We start from the raw sequence: 15862 nt of genomic DNA, 5'->3' as shown, positions 1-15862 counted from the left end.
CTCTGTTCCAGTAAAGGAGAAGTTGTTTAGTAACTGACATTACTGTATATACTCTACAAAGACTTGGGCAGTTCATGGAAAATTTGTTACAGAATTTTTATTTTTAGTTATATGTTGATAAGAACTTGAAGAATTTTTTACTTGCTTGAAGTGTTTTAGGCACATTGCTCCTCTTCTGCTGATAATGCAAGTTATTTAAATGCAGCTGTTATCAGTCAGTAAATTAAATGCACAAGGAAAATAATAGAATATATTCACTAACCTTTAGGAGAACAATGCCAACAGCATGGTTTACAGGGTCACCGACTTTCGTCCGTCCTGCCCCAAGTGCTAGAGATAACATGGCTAGCTTCAAGGAGTCCACATCGACTAACAGTCCTTGAGACAACAATTAGTCAGTTTAATATGGATAGTATATTGAAACTAAAAAGGAATTGAGTTCTTACATTTTGACAAGAACCGACTCATTCAAAAGATCATTATTCTTCATTGTCAAACTATGGTGAGATATGAAATTCTTTTAAGTGCAAGAATTATTCAAAAAGTTCTCAGCTTCAACCAGAAACCATCACAGGAGAAAGACAGTTCTTGGTGGATTGTTTTTTTTAACATGATCTCCATCAACTTTAATACACGTGGCCCATCAGTGTTCAGGCATTACTGGCCTGTTGCTAAAGGTTGCTCCCTGGGCCTCCAAATACTACTCCTTTGTAGAGAGAACCCCACTGTCGCCCCACAAAATGTCACATTTACAGGTGGGATTTGAGTACTGTACAGGAAAAGGGTTAAAGTCAGATGCTGCATGGTCAGTTGGTAAGGGGCACAGGGTCTGTTGCGAATTTCAAAGTGCAGTACTGTATTGATTTAAAGGGTGAAGTAGCTAACCCATGTTTGCTTCACAAATTATTACAAGAGCTAATATGTCAGTGAGGGTGGGTGGGGCTCACTGACTGATGATCATCAGTTGAAGTACTGAAGAGGTCCTATCTGATTACTGTGCTGACCAAACATAATGATTTTAGACTCGGAAAAAAATCATATCATATTACTGAAAGTGGATTTATTTTACTAATTATAATGCTATCGAGGGTTCTTTCTAACAAACCTCCCAACATAGTTCTTTGTTGGTTCATCTGAAATTATTATTGCATTTCACCTTCGTGGTTGTGTTTTGTATGTATGAGCGCTCAAAATGATCTGAGCCTCCTAACAAAACTTATTTTGGGATTTGTGTGTTAAAGGGATTTTAAATAAGTTATATCTGTGTTATATAATGCAGGTACCATATTTATTAGAGGATTTCCATAGGCCCCCGTAACAGCGCAGAGATAAGTAAAAACAAGAAAATAATGCTAGTAGTACAAAATTCTGGAGCTGTTTATCAAGACTGTCTGAGGTGTTTGGCCCATGCATTTGCCTCTAGTATAATAATAATAATTGAGGTTTCATATATGGTCATCACCCATCTAAAATGACATCATCATCATCACCATCTTTATGGATAGTTTATTAGTTATCAGTTTTTGGCATGTTTCATGTGAATGATTGCAAATTATGAATAATGTGTAACATAGTTCAGTAAATTATATAGATTATCATGGCATTGGCTGCAAAACTCTGGTATTTTTTTTAATGAATGGATGCTAGAGTACTGGAATTTTGCAGAAACTAGTAAGTAGCGTCCCTTGAATTTGCACAAAAGTAATCTCTCCATTTATCTCAGTATTTACAAGATTTTAGATTTTTTTTTCATATACTCCAGACCAAAACTGGTGTACTGTAATGTACTGTCAAAGAGAAAGGTGAAGTAACAGTTTGCCAAAAGTCAGGTCACTTATTCTCTGAATAAAGCCATTTTTATTTCTTGACAAAAATTCTTAAATTATTTGCTTGATGTTCCTGTAAATTTACAGAATTACTACTTTTTTCGTATTTAATGCATGAAATTAAAATGAGTATCTTTAAAAGCTAACAGCAAGAGCCTGTCTAAAGCTTCTTAAGTTTCAACAACCTGAAAAGTAACCTGTCGAATTGGCTGTATGCTTACCTGTAGAGTGGGCTGGCACTGGGGTAACGTACTTAGCAGAAGGCAGCATCTGATAATCGGGCATGGGGCCGCAGAGAGACTCCGCCACAGCAGTTGGAACTCCCTGTTGTAGTTAGTATTTGATTAACAATTAGACAACACTTTTACCACATTTCATATACAGTATTTGTCCCTACTCCAGGAATACTTATATGGCGGAAGCTCCACAGAGTAATGTGTTTAGTATCAGCCCCCTAGGGATAAAAGTAAAATCATAAAAGATGGTAAATTTCACACTATCTCGGTAAATTTCTCAAATCATCTCACCTGTATTGCATTATTCATACCCTTTTATATATTCATCAGTCAAAAAAGTATATTAATAAACAAACTAGATCTTCGTGTAGGCGATTCCTTTGCATTTAATGTTCTGTTTACTTTGAATGATCCATCTAGTTGTTGTATAGCAGTTTTAGGAGACCTTTGGATGCCAAAGGGTAGGATTTTGCCAGGGGTCAATATACGGATAAAGAAGTCCCGCCTTTCACTTGAGTCTAAAGAAAACGAGAGTTTTCGTCAAAGAAAACGGTTCCATCTTTGAGATATATTGGTACATATTTTAATGTATATATTGGTCATCTTTCAGTTATAAATCACAGGCTATTTTAGATTGTGATGGATTATACCACTGCTGAAGTTGTGCCTGTATATCAATGCGTATTCAATTAATTCCCGTAAGTGGCATTCATCTGTTTTTTTTTTTTTTTTTATCTGCATTGGTCAAATATGAATCCATTTGTCTTTGCAATTTTTTTCCCATTTTTTTTTGGTGTATACAGATTACATTATTAGTAACCCTTCCATATTTTCTTCCCACAAAATCATTTTACATGTTTTCAAAAACTACACTGAGAAATTAAAAGTTGGGAGCATGAGAGAGAGAGAGAGAGAGAGAGAGAGAGAGAGAGAGAGAGAGAGAGAGAGAGAGAGAGAGAGAGAGAGAGAGAGAATTTATTTTTAGCTCGCGTTTATTATATATACTATATATACTCTTGACCCTGTCTTTGTTTTTCTTTGCATGAAATTAGCGAATGTTACAAACGAAGTTAAACAGTAACAAAAGCCAAAGTGCGACTGTTTGTAGGTCTAGGACTGTAGGACATTGGATCTCCCCCTTTACTCCCTCCACCCAGATCTTTTCATTGAAAGTGCTTTAAATTCGTCTAGAATTCCAAGTGCTATTCTTGATTGCAAATCAACATTTGAAATAATATATATTTTTATTCTTTAATTCCTCACACCCTTGGGTTGTGGAACAGTCTCTCTTATGATGCTGTGCATTTGAAACTCAAAATTCAAGCGAAGATAAAATGCATTACTACCCTGAGGCAATTCTGTTTGTATTTTAACATGATGCTGCATTTTTATCTATATAATAATTTGTTAATTTATTCTCTTGTTCTTTAATAACTGATCTCTTCGTAGATATATAGGTATATGTGTATAAATAGACAAAATCCACGAAGGAAAGAGAAACAACGGAATACTGCAAGGCCTTTCGACTTCTTGTCCTTTACTGAGTCTGCTACGTAAAGGACAAGAAGTCGAAAGGCCTTGCCTTGCAGTACTCCACTGTTTCTCTTTCCTTCGTGGATTTTGTCTTCATTTATATATATTCATGTTCCATATTTTTGTGATTCAGTTATACACGTATATATTTATATATATGTATATATACTGTATATATTTATATATATCTATAAATAGATAGATAGTCACAGGACGCCACTCCAAGGGCAGAATCCTTCATCACAGCCCTGCAGCAACGCAGCAGCAGGAGCTGCAAAATCCTGATGAGACGCATCCTGTTCCATCCTTGCTCGGCACACCGGTCAAACCAGATGGCTGGTAGCTGATGACCCTTAATAGCTGGCAACTTGTTGACTATTTTTTTTTTTAATAGTAGGTGAGACTAGACGTTTCTACCACTGCCTGCAAGCTTCAGGTTTAAATGGCTTCTTGGGGGTACAGCCTAGCTTACATTATTATTATTATTATTATTATTATTATTAGTGAAGAAATCCACAGTGGTGTCGATGTAAATATGTATTTTTAGAAATATATATATATACAAAAGAGAACTTTTGAGAACCTTCTCAATTCTCCTTCTCAATCTGAGTCCAGACTGAGAAGGAGAATCAGGCAGGTTCTCAAAATCTCTCTCTATATACTACATATTTCTCTGCAACCCCCTTTCGTTCCTTTTACTGTACCTCCTTTCATATTCTCTTTCTTCCATCTTACTTTCCACCCTCTCTTAACAATTGATTCATGGTGCAACCTGCTGTGAGGTTTTCCCGTTACACCTTTCAAACCTTTTACTGTCAATTTCTGATTCAGCGCGGAATGATCTCATAGGTCCCAGCGCTTGGCCTGTGGCCTAAATTCTATATTCAATTCAATTCAATATAGACTTGAAATTCAAGCTTCCAAGGAAATGGTGTTCATATGAAAGAAGGAACAGAATTCAACAGGAGATATAGAGAGAAAATATCAGTTATTAGAAGAGAGAAAGATAAATTAACGAATTAATAAATAAATAGATAAAAATATAAATAAATTAGTAAAATACGAGGTGGATCACTTTAGGGTAGTAACGCATTGCATCTTCTCGTTAGCTTTTGAATTTTCAATTGCACAATGTCCTCGGAAGAGATTGTTCCACAGTTATATTATATATATATATATATATATATATATATATATATATATATATATATATATATATATATATATATATATATATATATATATATATATATATATATATATATATATATATATATATATATATATATATATATATTATTGTTACGTGTGAGGAGTCTTGGTTGATCATGTATTATTCAATTTACGTAAATTTTACGGCCCTGCAAACCAAGATTACACGTAACCTGTCACTTGAAGCCAAAAGTTAACCTCAAAGACAGACGTTAATTAGCCAAAGGTCGCCAGTTAAGGGTTATTAACCTTAACAAAGAATATTTGAGATGAATTTGATTTTAAACGCAACGGTTCTCCCAAACATTCGGACGCGAGGCATACAAAAGCATCGAGATTTAACCTGATTTTGCTTACCCTAAATCCTAGGTATTTTACTGGAATAATGGGGTTGAAGCTAACAATAAAATAATTTGACTTAATCTAGACTTCGTGAACACATATACCGTAAGTGGTGGCTGAAGGGGAACAAAGGAAATTTGAAATACAGAAAACAAAGGATAAAAGAATGGGCTAAGTTTTGAACAAAAGCGACTTTACCTTAGGGACGAGCGTTGTGCGCATCAACGACCGACGTGGAGTTCTTGCAATTGTTTCTTCACTTCACTAATAGAATAATAGACAAAGAAAGGGGGAAGAGGTCCAACTGGACGTGTTATCTCTCCAAGCTTGGTTTCTCTCTCTGTCGTTCCTGACCGAGCCTAGGTCAGAACAGTCCCACCAGGTGTCCACGTTCTTGTTTTCAAAACATTCGCCATGAGACAGGTAGAAAGGAAAAAGGGCCTTAGGACCACCTATTTTTAAGGCTGATATGGGAATTTTCCTATAGGGGAAAAATGGCTAAATGCTACCTATCCTTCTCCAACGGACGGTAAGGTTTTGAACTGAAGACGCACCTATATAGACAATGTCTTTTCCCGGTCTCAGTCAGGCTGATATTTTTACAATCAAAAGTTACGAGGGCGAACAGCAGTAATATTTGTAAAAGCTCCCCCCCTTAAGAGGGCCTTCACTCCCTTTTCGGGCGTGAAGGTCTATACTAAGCAAGCTGTTAAGCCTCTCGTAGGTTACTCTCCTTCCCCTGAGCAGATTAGTCCTGGTTAGCCTACCTAGCTACAGAACTACCTAACCCTAGATAGGATATGAGCTATAATCACTACTTAACCTAATTCTAATAGTACTAGAAGGTGCTCACGGTTATTATAGGCTACCTCCTACAATCATGATGTGTTTTAGACCTAGCCTAGTGGGTACGTTCTATGATATTCCCTAGCCTAACCTATCCTAACCCGACCGTAGCACCAACATAAGAGTTAATATTCTAACTAAATTACAACATGGTTTATGTTTAATACAATTAAAATTTACTAGTTAATTCATGAGGGTTGCCTCATATGATAAATGGGTGCCTCACTGAGGTCTTAGGCCATGCGTGTCACGAGCATCGTGGCTCGTTTCACAATAGTTGAGATTACTGAAATTAGTTAGGCTACTTACATGATTACTGCGGCTCGGTGGTAAGTGGAAAGAACAAGGTTACTAAATTGATGTACTGTACTTTAAGGTGGCCTAGGCTAGGTACAAATAAAAGGAAGAGATCACACTGGCTACCTTCTCTGGGCAAGGGCCAGGATCACTCTTAGATGTTAGGGCACTGTGCCGAGAGGGCACTAGTGCCAGGAGGAGCTTATAGCTCGGCAACTACTGGGCTCTCTTCCGCCCCTTCTTCTTCTTCTTCGGTTTCCTCCAAGGCCTATCAGTAGCTGGCCTAGCAGGTGATGAGAGCACCGACTCCGGGACAGGCCAGAAGGGCTAGCGGGCGCGAAGTCAGGGGCAACTGCAAAAGCTGGGGAGGACTCCCTACTCCGGCTGCTGCGACAACCGAGCGAGAGCGATCTCGACTCCTGCGTCCGAGGATGCCAGTTCCTGGTCTTCCGAGGAGGGGTACCATTTCGATCCTCCAGGGTTCATCCCCTGTAGTCAAATTTTGCGAAGAAGAAGGTTTGGGTGCTGGAGGCTCTCCAGTCGCAATGATCAACTGCATGGGGAATCCTAAATCTCCCGGAGGAGGATTAAGCCTCATGATTTAGACCCGGCATAGGGCCTTTTCCATTGGTAGCTCAACGTCCGTGGCGGACGGAGTCTGGCACTGCTCAGTGCTCGCAAGTGGCACTGGCAGCAGTTGAGGGTCAGGCATGCCTGACAAGGGGTCCGGAGGTGCAATACCTCTCGGACGACTTGGGTTTGGCTGCGGCAGAGATTCCTGCCCCAGCAGGAGATCGTAGCCTCTCCGTGAGTTTTGTTCGGGCGCCCGCTGGGCGTTGCTTGCTCGGGCAGCCCTCCCAATTTGTGGAGTGGTCTGCCCGCTTGCACGTCCTGCAGCGGTACTGCTCCTCCTGAATCTCTCTTCGCGGAGGGGAGGACCTCTTGGTGGGCCAGCCCTTCGCGATTGGAGAGGCTAGGCCTGAAATAGGTTGGGTGGCGCCCCTTCCGCGGACCACTTTGGTGGGCGGAAGGTGGAGGTTTGTCATTTTTGGGAGTTACAACTGGGGTTTCCGTGGAGGAGGTAACGTGGCTGCGGAGTGGCGTTGGTGACGGGCTTCCGCAGAGAAGATCCCGACCCAACAAGAAGGCCACTCCGGGCCGAATTCCACCTACCACGCCGAGGCGGTGGGGTATCGTGCCCCAAGGTGTCATAACCTGGAGTTGGACCGTAGGAACGGTGATGGTGTGGCCCTCTATCCACTTCATTTCCCACCCTCGTTTCTTCGTCAACCATGGCACTGGCTGGCACTTGGGCCCTAGTGATCAGGCTAATGTCTGCCGCAGTGTCTACTGTGACCGGAAGGGTCACTGGCAGGCTAGTGCTCTGAAGAGGGCCACCGAGATGAACTGGGTTTCCAGTCTCTCGGGGGTAAAGGATCCGGTGCGGACCAGCAGCAGAAAATGAAGTGCTGATTAGGTTGACAAATTTGGTGGTGGGGACATGATGTGGACAGGCCGGAGATCCAGCATTGTAGTGGCTAGCAGCCCCACAGGATCTGCACGGGCCTTTTGGATGGGCTCGGTGGCCTGCAGTAACTGTTGGAGGAGAGGCTGAGCGGGTGAATCGGGAGCGGAGTTCTGGCTGGTAGGGTTAGGCTGCTTATTAGTGCCGAGTTTGTATCGGCACTCAGCTTCAGCGTGGCCCCCTTCTTGCAATAGTTGCATAGGGTCGTCCTACTAGGCAGTCCATTCTTGGGCGAGTGGAGTTCGAGAGGTAGGCCGGAGGGATGATTCGCTTCTGAGAGGTGCTATGCGACTGATTGAAGGTTTCCATGAATCAGCCATGCGACAAGCTTCCATAAGTGTGGAGGGCTGTTTATCGTTAAGATATACTGCAAGGGGCCCTGGCACACATTGGAAAAGGTCTTCTAGCATGGTCCGATTGAAGAGATCCTCAAACGTCGTGCAGGCCAAGGAGTCGAACCAGCGCGTGCGGACTGGGTTTTGTGACATGCCCATTCCGTCCAAGACCAGCCGACTTCCTTGGCAAGACCTCGGAACCGTTGTCTCCATTTCTCTGGGGTTATCTCGTAGGCCTTGGTAATGACTCTCGAACTTCCGCCATGTTGCCTCTCTGGCTCTTCTCCAGTGAGCGGCGCTGCCTGGCTTTTCCCTCCATATGCTTGGCTAGTATTAAGGCTCTCTCCGTCTCCGTGGTGCTGTAGTTATCGAAAAGAGCCTCGATCTCCTCCAGCCATGCTTCTGGCTCGTCCTCAGTCCACTTGGGGACTAGGGAATTGATGCTCGAAATTGGAGCGTTTGATGCAGCAGGTGTAGGACTGGAGGCTTGATGGCTAGCCATAGCCGGCATTCTCCATTTTCGCTCTCTCAAGCTCGAGCTCCTTCTCCTTTAGGGCTAACTCAGTTTCCTTGCAGGCTAACTCATGCTGTCTCCTTCTTTCTTCTCTTTCCTCTTCATACTGCCTTTGCTCGGCTTCATACTTCCTCTGCTCAGTCTTTCTTCCTTCTCCCGCTTGGCCAAGTCGTCCACTTGCTCCTTAACCCAGGTGGTAAGTTCAGAGCGGTGAGACCTGCCGCCGTCCCCAGCCCCAGGAAAGTTTTATAATGCTCTGCTGCCATGGTTCTGGTGGGGGAAGGGCGTCTAACCGGTCGACTGGGCGCGTGCTTGGGCAGCGAGTGTCTCTTCAATAATGACGTGGCACCCTTTCAAAAAGGTGGCACTGTAGTTTGGGTGTGCCGTGTACAGGTCACACTGGTGGCACTCAGTATCCCTAGGCACTGGTGCAGGTTAGGTTCAGAAGAACTTTCTCTTCTGTGTTCCCTTTTGGTTTTGTTTTATTTATTTTTCTGGATTCTTGCTTGGTGGCACTTATGGTGCCAATGTGTTCCTAGGGACCCTCTACTGGAGTCCAACTAGGCTATATGGGAGGAAAGGCACTCTACACCCCCTGCAGAGTGCAACAATCGAATGAGAGAGAAAGGGAAGGTAAAAGAGAGAGAGAGAGAGAGAGATAGAGAAGTAAGCTATTCCAGTGATGAGTGCTGCAAATTATTGGCACTGTGGAATAAAGTGAATTTGGGTTTTTTTTTTTTTTTTTTTTTCTTAAAGATCCTCGTGAGTGGCTGGTCCCAGTACCGGCAACGGCTGGCCCCTTCTTTTTTCAGAGGGTGAAAACTACTGTTTGCTTCGGTCTGGATAGCAGGCCTCACTCGTGACCGACAGTTTATCACTATATCGTAATTACTCTTAACTTGTCCTCATCTATTGTGGGACAGAGGTGTTTCTTTTGTTTGGTTTATTGTATTCGAATTAATTAGCCTAGTGTCGGCCGTTCTTTCTTTGAAGAGGTCACGTACACTTAGGTTAGGAATGCTTACTTGAATGATGAGAGAGAGAGAGAGAGAGAGAGAGAGAGAGAGAGAGAGAGAGAGAGAGAGAGAGAGAGAGAGAGAATTTTCAATCAGCGAATTTCTTGCTGCTTGAGAACATGTAAACAAAGATTTTATACATGCACAATGGCATGGATCTTAATAAAATGATATAGATGCGTCGTCTTGGCTTCCTTAGGGATTACTTTATTATCTTAATTTTCCGGGAGCCGCGTCACAAAAGTTTATCGTAAAAATTTTAAATTTTCTTTATATGATTTTATAGTAGGTATTCGTATAGGAACTTGTTATTACTCCTAACTAAGGCCTAACTTTCCCTGCCTAAATTATCTTTTGGGTTTTCCTAGCTAAGATATTGCGAGGTGGGTTCACTACGCTCTGAAGGGGGAAAAAAAATGCCCCCAAGAGTGGCTCTCGGCAGAGGTCACAATAACAAGGTCTTTGAGATGGCGGCCAAGGTCCCGTTAGGCCTAAATTTCAAAACAACCTCGGCCTGCGAAGGAAACCCCAAAATGGCCGTTCTCTCACAAACAGTTCGAACAATTTCAAAACAACCAATGGCGGGTATTTTCTTTTTTAGCACAAATTCAAACAACGAAACAAATGCAGGTATCCAGATTTTACTTTAAATATACCAATCATGCATAGCGTTTCGTTAAGGATGGAAAACGAAATTACCAAACAACTTTGTGTCTTTTGTTATCGTATTCCTCACCCGGACATTACACAAAAAGAATGAAAAGAGAAATGCTGGCTTGCCTGCGTAAATTTACGTTGTTGAACGGTACCTTTATTGTAAAATTACTATTTCAGTTCGTTTGCTACTTCACTGACACGGTTTTGAATGATTCCGCTATATGCAAACAATAACGATCGGAATTGCCGACGCGATTTCTAAATTACTTTGTGTACATGAACTGGGCTCCGCGATTCGGCCTTTGAATTCGTTACTTGAACGACTTGACTCACGATCCGAACACGGTAATGTCCTTGTCTTAGACGTTATAAATTATGACTCTGCTCTCGGCGCACCCTTTCCTACGCTAATTCTCGCTACACTTGTTATTATAACTATTCTCTTTACTGCTTATTATTATGCCTGGTTCCTTGTTTGGAAGAATGAAATGGGGTTCGCTATCTGACTTTTATTTTTGGAATTAATGTAATTTTAATTTCCTTTTCTCCAGATTCTTTCTCTAAAATGTACTTTAGATTCTCATAAGGTCGCCAATGTTATGTGTGAGGAGTCTTGGTTGATCATGTATTATTCAATTTACGTAAATTTTACGGCCCTGCAAACCAAGATTACACGTAACCTGTCACTTGAAGCCAAAAGTTAACCTCAAAGACAGACGTTAATTAGCCAAAGGTCGCCAGTTAAGGGTTATTAACCTTAACAAAGAATATTTGAGATGAATTTGATTTTAAACGCAACGGTTCTCCCAAACATTCGGACGCTTGAGGCATACAAAAACACATCGAGATTTAACCTGATTTTGCTTACCTAAATCCTAGGTATTTTACTGGAATAATGGGGTTGAAGCTAACAATAAAATAATTTGACTTAATCTAGACTTCGTGAACACATATACCGTAAGTGGTGGCTGAAGGGGAACAAAGGAAATTTGAAATACAGAAAACAAAGGATAAAAAGAATGGGCGAAGTTTTGAACAAAAAAGCGACTTTACCTTAGGACGAACGTTGTGCGCATCAACGACCGACGTGGAGTTCTTGCAATTGTTTCTTCACTTCACTAATAGAATAATAGACAAAGAAAGGGGGAAGAGGTCCAACTGGACGTGTTATCTCTCCGAAAGCTTGGTTCTCTCTCTGTCGTTCCCTGACCGAGCCTAGGTCAGAACAGTCCCACCAGGTGTCCACGTTCTTGTTTTCAAAACATTCGCCATGAGACAGGTAGAAAGGAAAAAGGGCCTTAGGACCACCTATTTTTAAGGCTGATATGGGAATTTTCCTATAGGGGAAAAATGGCTAAATGCTACCTATCCTTCTCCAACGGACGTTAAGGTTTTGAACTGAAGACGCACCTATATAGACAATGTCTTTTCCCGGTCTCAGTCAGGCTGATATTTTTACAATCAAAAGTTACGAGGGCGAACAGCAGTAATATTTGTAAAAATATATATATACATACATACATACATATATATATATATATATATATATATATATATATATATATATATATATATATATATATATATATATATATATGTGTGTGTGTGTGTGTGTGTGTGTGTGTGTGTGTGTGTGTGTGTATGTATGTATACATACATACATACATACCTGCCATTTATTGCCTTAATAATAATAATAATAATAATAATAATAATAATAATAATAATAATAATAATAATAATAACCCCAGTGGGGCCTCGCTGAAGGACCTTTGACATTTTAGGTTGGGGGGGAGGACACCAACCTGTTTTTGAAGCATCCTGCAAAAAGTGGCCCGGGCATCTCCGCTGACGAGGGCCTCGTGGATTTCGCGGACCCCGTCGCTGGGGCTCTCCACCAGTCCTGTGCTATAAAGCAGTTCTCCTCCTGTAGAGGAGATAATTAGATAACTATAGACTTTCCGCTATTCTTAACCTTGACTTGTTCCTAATTTATATTCTTAATGGGTCGTTTGTCTACTGTTTAATGTTGAAGTATTGTTGAAGTCTATTGTAATAATTTTTTTTAATTGCATGTATCTGTAATTCACTGTTACAGTGATATTTGTATATGTCTGCAAGTCACTGTGTTACTGCGTCATTGGTACCTGTGCAAGTCACCGTTACTGTGACATTATTATCTCCGCACGTCTCTGTTACTGTAATGGTGATATCTCTGCAAGTCACCATTACAGTGATATTTGTACCTCTGCAAGTCACTGTTACTGTAACATTTGTATCTCTGCAAGTCACTGTTTTACTGTGACATTAGTAGCTCTGCAAGGCACCATTATTGTGACAATAATATATCTGCAAGTCACTGTAACAGTGATATGTCTGTGAGTCACTTACTGTGACACTGATATCACTGCAAGTCGCCAGTCACCGTAACATTAATATATCTGCAAGTCACCGTTACTGTGACATTAATGTCTGCAAGTCACCAGCTACTGTAGCATCGATATCTCTGCAAGTCACCGTTACTGGCCACTGATATCACTGCAAGTCACCAGTACTGCGACATTGGACCCCTGCAAGTCACCATTACTGTAAATAAATATATTCGCAATTCACCGTTACCTTGACATTGGCATCTCTGCGAGTCACCGTTACTGTATCATTATCTCTGCAAGTCACGATGACTACAGCTCAACCACAAGTCACAGCATTTCTGCCGGCAATGGCCGACTTCTCACCTAGATTGGTGACCAACTGATGGAGATCGGGAGGCCCCTGTCCTCTGAGGCAGTCCAGCGCCTCTCGCACTTCGAGGGCGTTGCCGATGGTCTTGCCGATAGGCACGTCCATGGCCGTCAGCAGGGCCGTGGTGCGCATGCCCACGCCGTTGCCCACATCCACCATCTTCTGCCCGAGTTTCTTGGCCTCCTCTCGGGTCTTCATGAAGGCGCCTCGGCCGAACTTGACGTCCAAGACGAGGGCCTTGGGAGATTCGGCGGCCTTCTTGCTCAGGATCGAAGCTTTTGATGAGAGAGAGAGAGAGAGAGAGAGAGAAACTGATAAGTTAAATTGAGAGAGACTGATAAGTTAAGTATATCTTAGTTTAACCAGACCACTGAGCTGATTAACAGCTCTCCTAGGGCTGGCCCGAAGGATTAGATTTATTTTTACGTGGCTAAGAACCAATTGGTTACCTAGCTACGGGACCTACAGCTGATTGTGGAATCCGAACCACATTATAGCGAGAAATGAATTTCTGTCACCAGAAACAAATTCCTCTTGTTCTTCACTGGCCGGTCGGAGATTAGAGAGAGAGAGAGAGAGAGAGAGAGAGAGAGAGAGAGAGAGAGAGAGAGAGAGAGAGAGAGAGAGAGAGAGAGAGAGAAGAAACTGAAATTTTAGACCATGGCAACCCGGACAATTTCTCATCCTGTGACAAAAGAAACATTCTGCTTGCTCTCTCTGCAGGGGTCGATTACAGAAACTAAACTAAAGAGACAACGAATAGGCTGCAATGCAGTGCATATACTCAAATTGCATCCTTTGTAAATCTGATCCAGTCTCCACAACTTTGACCTAGACGATGCAAAGGTTCAGACGAAAGCAATTAAATAATCCTTGTTTTTTTTTTTTCCTTATACGAGAAGGTAAAACGACTCTTGGATATTTGAAAAGAGGAAGAAAAAAAACCAATACACGGAGAAAAACTGGATTTTTCCCAAGAAATATATATTAGTCCTAGATAACGACCCCCGAACTTCGTTGCGGGGTCGCGATCTAGGAAAGATCCGAAAAACTCACACAGAATAAGTGGCATGGAAGGCACTGTGGACGTGACGTCCCTGGCGGCGTACATCCTGCGGTCAGCGGGCACGATGTCAGCCGTCTGGCCCACGATGCAACATCCCACAGAGTTCATGCAGTCGTATATCTCCCTCTCGCTCATGCTCGCTCGGAATCCTAAAAAAAAAAAAAAAAAAAAAAGAAAGGTTCTCAGTTACTTATCATTGTTGGCCTTTGAAAAAAAAAAATAATAAAAGCAAAACAAAAGAGGACTTTTGGCGGTCACAGACTAGAACTTACTGCGCGGGAACGATGAAGAATTGCTTGACGAGGAAAAAAATAGTTATTATACTCAGAAAATCGTAGGCGCGGCCATGGCTTCGAATAAATTATTCCGACTTCTGTGTCTTTTAAATGGTTATGTTAAAGAAGAAGAAGAAGAAGAAGAAGAAGAAGAAGAAGAAGAAGAAGAAAAGAAGAAGAAGAAGAAATATAAAAAAAAGGCTTTCTGGCGGTTTTAGAAGAAAAAATGAAAACTTATTTGCCCAGTTTTTGAAACGCCGAATCAGGTGAATACAGAACTTGATATCAAGAGTAAGACATGAGATTTAAAGAGTGAAAATAATGATGATGTTATTAGGATTGTTAAGAAGGGAAAAGGAAAAACTATAATAAATGATCTGATGCCATTATCTGAATTTGTTGGAGTGGAAAAATCTTTCATGCCTTACGGACAGATATGATGGCGAAAATCATAAATGCCAGTATGTCTGAGTGTAAGTTCCCTGTATCTTAAAAAGTGGCCAGCGTTCAACCAGTTTTGAAAGGTGCCCTATGATTATCAAATCATATATTCACACAGACCTGTTCCCAGGGTCCATTCATGTCCAAAGTGTTATAATATTTGACTCTTACAATATAAATTATTCACTTGGAAAGGGTAAATGCTTTACCGGAAGTTCAGTGAGCATCTGGCTTATAGACAAATATATTCTACAAAGACTGCTGTAGGCTCTCTTCTGAATGACCTACTGGAATCGTTTACGAAGCCTTTGAGTATTTGGAAAGACTACCTGAGTGACAGAAAGTACCGTGTCCGGACTGGAAGCTCACATGTATCTTATGAAACATCAAAGAAGAGGAGTGCCCCGAGAAAGCGTGTTAGGTCCAGTCCTGTTTTGTTTACACACCAGTGGGTAGTCAAACGTACTAACCATGTTAAAATATGTATTCCACTGATTGTCAAATGTGCTACACGGGATACAAATGGAAGAGTAAATAATGTTCTTAGCAATGTTGAGAAGTGGATGACATTCAAGCAACGAAAACTGAATAAGAAATAAAACCGTTGTGATTAACTGGGTTAGGACTGGGTCTTCCAAAACACCTTGAAAAACTTGCTGTGCACAAGACTAGCTACAGATGGTTCCGAGTTCTTTGAGCCAAGGTGCACTTTGAAAAATTTAAAGTCTTCAGATTTGCGGGCCCAAGATTGTACTATATAAGCTTTCTTGTTTTCCACGAGTGTTATGAAAAGTGTGGATTTGACAGTTTCTATGGTACTGGAATCGGAATATCAAATTTAAGACCTAAGATATCATGCAAAGCTGAGAATAATGTTGAAGCAATTATTAGGAGAGTGTGGAAAGCAAGGTGGAAGAGAGAGAATATAAATGGAGGTACAGTTAAAGAAAGGAATGGGTTTGTAGCTAGGGGCCGAAGGGACGCTGCAAAGAACCTTCC

General features: G+C 41.4%; 1 protein-coding gene across 4 annotated transcripts in view; it reads right to left on the bottom strand.

Moving 5' to 3' along the window:
- Positions 1-15862, bottom strand: part of LOC136833237 (thymidine phosphorylase-like) — a 33338-nt gene that overhangs the window by 2526 nt on the left and 14950 nt on the right. For all 4 annotated transcript variants that reach the window (XM_067095121.1, XM_067095120.1, XM_067095123.1 and 1 more), the window contains 5 exons: positions 14138-14296; positions 13075-13356; positions 12145-12266; positions 2048-2150; positions 263-378 (listed from right to left, as the gene is read on the bottom strand). In XM_067095121.1, coding sequence (XP_066951222.1) covers positions 263-378; positions 2048-2150; positions 12145-12266; positions 13075-13356; positions 14138-14296 — 782 coding nt within the window. The remainder of the gene's footprint in view (positions 1-262; positions 379-2047; positions 2151-12144; positions 12267-13074; positions 13357-14137; positions 14297-15862) is intronic.

The sequence above is a fragment of the Macrobrachium rosenbergii genome, chromosome 51, assembly GCF_040412425.1.
Source record: "Macrobrachium rosenbergii isolate ZJJX-2024 chromosome 51, ASM4041242v1, whole genome shotgun sequence".
NCBI lineage: Eukaryota > Metazoa > Arthropoda > Malacostraca > Decapoda > Palaemonidae > Macrobrachium > Macrobrachium rosenbergii.
The sequence above is the reverse complement of the archived record's forward strand: the minus strand, read 5'-3'. Positions and strand labels throughout refer to the sequence as shown.